The 6,000-nt window shown below is 40.5% G+C and overlaps 1 protein-coding gene across 8 annotated transcripts in view; it reads right to left on the bottom strand.

Annotated features, from left to right (window-relative positions):
- Nucleotides 1-273: 273 nt before the first annotated feature.
- SV2B (synaptic vesicle glycoprotein 2B) overlaps nucleotides 274-6,000 on the bottom strand; it is a 224,408-nt gene continuing 218,681 nt past the window's right edge. For all 8 annotated transcript variants that reach the window (XM_057544560.1, XM_028164836.2, XM_057544562.1 and 5 more), the window contains one exon: nucleotides 274-3,201. In XM_057544560.1, coding sequence (XP_057400543.1) covers nucleotides 3,018-3,201 — 184 coding nt within the window. In that variant the 3' untranslated portion in view covers nucleotides 274-3,017. The remainder of the gene's footprint in view (nucleotides 3,202-6,000) is intronic.

The following is a 6,000-nucleotide window of genomic DNA, read 5'->3' as shown; positions in this document are numbered from 1 at the left end:
TCATTTAACCTCTCAAGGTCCCCCTATGCAAAATAAGGAAGTTGAAGGAAATGATTGTCAGCATTCCTCCCAGCTGATCCAATCAATCCAAGAATCCAGAAGAGACTGTAGCATCTGGAAATAATCTCTAGTCTCAGTTCTTTAAGGTTTGCTTACAATTATTTTTATTATTATCTTTAATGAACTAATACAAGGTGCCAGGGAACCCTGGGAATGGGGTTATTTATTACATGACCTCTGGGTTGTGTGCTATAAACGTCACAAATAGGCACACCCCTTTCACTATTTATTTCCAGTAAAACAAAAGATCAAAAAATCAGCATCAAGGGATGACACAATACAGCTGAGACCATTAAAAGTAACTACTCCCAAACTGGGCATCATAAAATACATCATGAACTGCAAACAGATTTACTCAATGAGGGAGAGCCTCATCCCTTTAATTCTCCACGGATGCCATAGGGAGTTTCTCAGGGTAGAACATGAAATGAAAAAGAAGCGCCTGGCCAGGAATGCTGTACATTATCCCCCAATGACCTGCCACAGAGACTATTTTTAAAGAAGCATTTATCTCAGCAAGAGTGACAGCATTTAAGAAGTAACCAGGTCCCAGTGCCAGACAATCCTTCGTGGGAAAAGACTGCGAGCATGGCTGTACCTTTACAAAGGCCTGAATGATTGATGGGATGGGAATTGCCCTTGGTTGGTTAGGTTGTTGGTATAAAGGAGCCATAAAGATAATGCAGAAGTTAGAATTTAGGAATCAAATGGAGTTTACCCCAAATCGTTGCAGCCATTCCAATGCTCAAAAATTAAACAGGTTTTAGATTTACAAGATCCATCATAACTAGAAATGCAGACCCTCACTGCCTTGTAAATTTCTTAAGCAGTAATGGCTCACAGAATTGTATTATCCCATTGAAGAATAATGTTATAAGGGATGTGGTAATCCCGGTTTACACAATTCTGTTTTATGAACCTAGCCAGTGTATTTCATAGCACAAGCAAGTATATTACAGCTATATTACATTGGCTCTCTCATTACTGATGTAGCACTGATGTTAGGTAACTCCTGTAAAACACTGAGAGAAACACTAACACACAATGGTATATTTATATATTTGGGGGAATCAGGATGTCAAATCAGAGTTGATGTGTCTTCCTTCCCTGCACAGAAAAAAAATGGCCGGTAAAGAGGTGGGGAACGTGAGAAGCAGAGAAAGCCTTTTAACCATCAAAATTGATCTCAAATCCAGGGTAGAAATGTGTTATAGAATATACTCTTTCCTCCTGTCTACCTTCTTCTACTCCAGAGAATAACCAAAAGATGGCCTGAAGTTATCACGGGACTTGGTGTTTCTCCAAAACAGAAAATACACTCAATGCAGCCATCATTTTCTTTAAATTTTTGAGGTTTCTGGTAGAGAAAGTGTGGCACTTTACAGAATTGAGAGCATCGCAAATCACTTCAGAGAACTAGTTCTTGGTGACTGGTGTTCACCTGGCCTCAGCAAGTTCACCTCTGGTGGGAGGGGTTTACAGTTCACTGTTCCTTCCATGCAGGACAGTTCTGATGGGTGAAACATTGTTCTTTTTCTATGGAGTCAAGACTTCAGTCTATTACTGACCTTTGCCAAACAGTTTGTCCTGGGTTCCTCACCCCACCCCCACCCCTACCCCCATTCATGTTTCAAACTGGATCTCAGGAAAGTGTTCTCTTGGAACACTGAAGGTAAACATATGTGACATCCACTACACTCCCTAAATCCCGTGCCAATGACTGCTTCAAAAACCCTGAACCAAGACATAGCAGGTAGATTTTTCATTGGACCTGACCATCATAACAAATACGGATTGTGTTTTACTGCTAAATTTACACTTTGAAGATCTGTGTCTACACTTCCCCATCCCACCCTCAATCCCCCATGTGGTCCACCGTGTTTTATTCTTGCCTACAAAGAGGGTGCCAGAGGTCACGGAAGACTTCCCGTGTTTCTTCTGGGTGAGAAGCAACGTCAAATGCCAGGATGGAAGATGGTGAACTTGCGTTTCACCAGTGATCTGTGTAAGAGAGGAAAGTAACTCCTCCTCCCACACGAAGAAAAGCGCCTGGATGAAAGGAACTGTACAACATGAGTTTGCTAAGTGCATCCTCTCGACAGCAAGTTAAACGGCTGTAAGAAGTTGTGCTTGCGCTTCATTCCATCAGCCCCAATTTCCTGGAAACTCAAACACCAAGTCCTCTCAAAATACGGCTAAATGCTGGCAAGTATTTGCAGATATTTCTGCAAATGAAACGCAAAGACAGTTATGTGCAAAGTTAGTTAACAGAATACCTGTCCCATTAAGTTTCTTTGACGAGATCAAAATAGGAATAAATATTATTCTTAAATTCACCACCTAATCATCATGGAAAACTTAGGACCCTTGGAGGGGGTAAAGTAGATTTCTACAGATATTGCTCAAATATTTGGTTTTCTATATCAGAGTATCTTCAATGCTATTGTGCCAATTTTCAAAGGGAAACTATGATAAGTAATACTTTAAATGCAAAAATATATGTATCCTGTACTTCAGTATTCATATGATGACTCAACTTCCACGCCAAGTCAATTTGTCAGGTCCTTGGGCTCCGAGGAACTTTATGCAGGACATTGAGTGTTTCTCAAATTCATTTTGAAATGAATGAAAAAAGTCCTTGCACCTCACTTGCGGGAATACCCCTTACTTAGTTTGGAGGGCATGATCCCTCCTCCCTCGCCTTGGGCTGGGGACACCATTAGCCAAGCACACAGTTCTGGGACTCTAATGGAGGACAGCTCAGGACACCCTCGAATCAGTCACCTGAGTTACAAACATACAGACAGCTGAAATGGGTGCTAGACTAGGGGGTCACAAATTCAACTTCTCCTCCTGTGCTATCCAGGTGTCCTCTGGACAGTGACGGACAGGAAGTGTAGGTGCAGTTAAGGTTCCTGGATGAGGTTCTTCCAACATTTCCTTTCCCCGTAGGTTGTTCACATCAGGACCTGTTCTCGAGTCTCAGGCAGTCGAAGAGCAATCAGGCCACCCCCAACGAGAGAAGTAGCAGCCAGAAGGATGGGGACCACTTTGGTGATCCCAACAAAAGAAGCAAAGATGGTGTTTCCCAAGATGGCGCCAAATTTGCATAATCCATTGAGGATGCCAAAGGCTGTTGCCCTGTAAAAGAAGAAGAAAGTAAATCATTCTGGGAGATGCAAACTAGACCTCCTTAGACATGTGGGACTGGGTTCTTTCTTTCCCTTGTTAAAGAAGTATGGTGAAGGTGTGGGAGGGAATTTTTTTTCCTAAATATAAAAGTAACACATTCTTATTTTAGAAATTTGGAAATATAGAACAACATAAAGATGCAAGAATATATAACTTCACCACTGAAAATAATCACCATTATTAACATTTTGGAGTATCTCCTTCCCCAACTTGAAAGAATGAAGAAGGATGAAGCAGAAAGTGTAAGTGTTCCCCATTAATAACACTTCGACCCTCTTTTGGCAGAGACTGTTAGTTCTCCCTAAATAGCATTTCTCCAAATGTAAGACTACATTTCCCAGATTCCCTTGTTTCTGAGTCTGGCCATGTGACTAAGTTTAGGCCAATGGGATGTAAGTACTCCCAGCAGCTACTGAGAAACTCCCTTAAGAGATGTCAAGAGTGGTCCTTTTGCTCTCTTCTTTTATGCTTTTTCCTCCCATCCTGCTTCCTGGAATATAAATGGTCTCATCTTGGACCATGGCTGAGGTCATGAAAGAGGAAGAAGAAGATAAAAAGAGCCTTTAGTGCCTATCTTCCTAAGTGTGCAGTTATTTGGGGTCTGTGTCACCCATGGCAGAACTTAATCTTAATTGTTATTAATCACACTTCCCAGTGATAACTACTGTTAACCATCAATCCTTTTCTGACTCCATCTATATACAGAGACAATATTCCCAGCACTAGTCCTCCTCAGATTAAGCAAAATATCTCTATTTCATACCACTAGTTTACGAAGAATATGGCTATATTTTTGTACTTTAAATTCTTTTTACATTTTTTCTGTAACTATACTACACTATACCTTTATCCATTTTCACCAGCCCCAATCCCAATCTTTTTGTTTTCTGAATTTTCTTAGATATTTTCACGTGTATTTTTCCAAATAAACTTTAGAGTAATTTTTTCAAGTTCCCAGAGTGTGGAAAAACCTCGTAGAGTTTTGAATGGACTCTTTAAAGACTAAAGAATACTTGACATTTTTGTAAGATTAAACCTTCTTAGAATTCAGTAAGATATATCTTGACATATAGTTGAGTCTTCTTTTATATCTCTCAGTAAAGCTTTATGATTTTCTTCACATAAGTGTTTCACCTTTCTCATCAAATTGATTCCTATATATTTTATGATTTCTTCTATTATTAAATGGATTTCAATTTTAATTTTTTGATATATTTTAAAATCTATAAATTATTAAATTAGTTTTATTATTGACCACCTTACCAAATTATTTTATTTTTTCTGGTAGTCTCTTTGTTTAATTCTCTTAGGTTTTCTGGATTTAAAATCACATACCATTGAAATAATGATAACTTTTCCTCCTCTTATTTTTTGTAAAACTTAGAAGTTCTTTGATTCACAGAAGAGGCTCCAAATTCACTATTCTGTGCTTTTCCATAACTACCTCTATCCTAATACCTCTGACATCAATCTTGGGAATATCATTAAGATTTGATGCAGAATTGCATTTACCTGCCTTCCACACCACTTCACATTCCTTTCTGGCCAAAGAGCCACTTACCTGCTGTCCTGAAAGTTCCCCCTCCAAGAGGAGAAATAACTGCTAAGCAATGGCCTTGACCCTATGCCTTTAAACCAGGCCTCTGCCCATAGGGCATGCACAAAATAAAAGGAAACCCTGGGCATCCCTGCCCCATTCTCCACAAATACCCTAGACCATCATGTCTCATACCCACTTTTATTTCTGCCCCACCCTTTGTTTGTCTAGTTCTGCACCTTTTCACTTCATTTCCCATTGGCAGGCCTGTTCTCACCTCCCTTTGGATTGCACAATACATATGGTTTAGCCCTAGTTCTTCTCTCCTGGACAAGGTTTGTCCTTATCCTTTGCATCTTGCCATCCACCCCACCCTATCCAGGCTTAGCCTTCCCACTCCCGGCCTATGCCAGCCCCCAGGCAGGAGAAACTCAACAACCTAAAAGACATTTGGTCCATGGAACACCAAGAAGACCAAGATGTGGCCATCATCAAAAAATCTACAAACAATAAATGCTGGAGTGGGTGTGGGGAAAAGGGAACCCTCTTGCACTGTTGGTGGGAATGTAAATTGATACAGCCACTATGGAAACAGTCTGGAGGTTCCTTTAAAAACTAAAAATAGAACTACCATATGACCCAGCAATCCCACTACTGGGCATATACCCTGAGAAAACCATAATTTAAAAAGAGTCATGTACCACAATGTTCATTGCAGCTCTATTTACAATAGCCAGGACATGGAAGCAACCTAAGTGCCCATCGACAGATGAATGGATAAATAAGATGTGGCACATATATACAATGGAATGTTACTCAGCCATAAAAAGAAACGAAATTGAGTTATTTGTAGTGAGGTGGATGGACCTAGAGTCTGTCATACAGAGTGAAGTAAGTCAGAAAGAGAAAAACAAATACTGTATGCTAACACGTATATATGGAACCTAAAAAAAAATGGTTCTGATGCACCTAGGGGCAGGACAGGAGTAAAGACACAGATGTAGAGAGTGGACTTGAGGACACGGGGAGGGGGAATGGTAAGCTGGGATGAAGTGAGAGAGTGGCATGGACATATGTACACTACAAAATGTAAAATAGCTAGTGGGAAGCAGCCGCATAGCACAGGGAGATCAGCTCGGTGCTTTGCGACCACCTAGAGGGGTGGGATAAGGAGAATGAGAGGGGGACGCAAGAGGGAGGGGATATGGGGA

The sequence above is a fragment of the Balaenoptera acutorostrata genome, chromosome 3 (assembly GCF_949987535.1).
Source record: "Balaenoptera acutorostrata chromosome 3, mBalAcu1.1, whole genome shotgun sequence".
NCBI classification, from domain to species: Eukaryota; Metazoa; Chordata; class Mammalia; order Artiodactyla; family Balaenopteridae; genus Balaenoptera; species Balaenoptera acutorostrata.
This window is presented reverse-complemented; position numbering and strand designations above follow the sequence as displayed.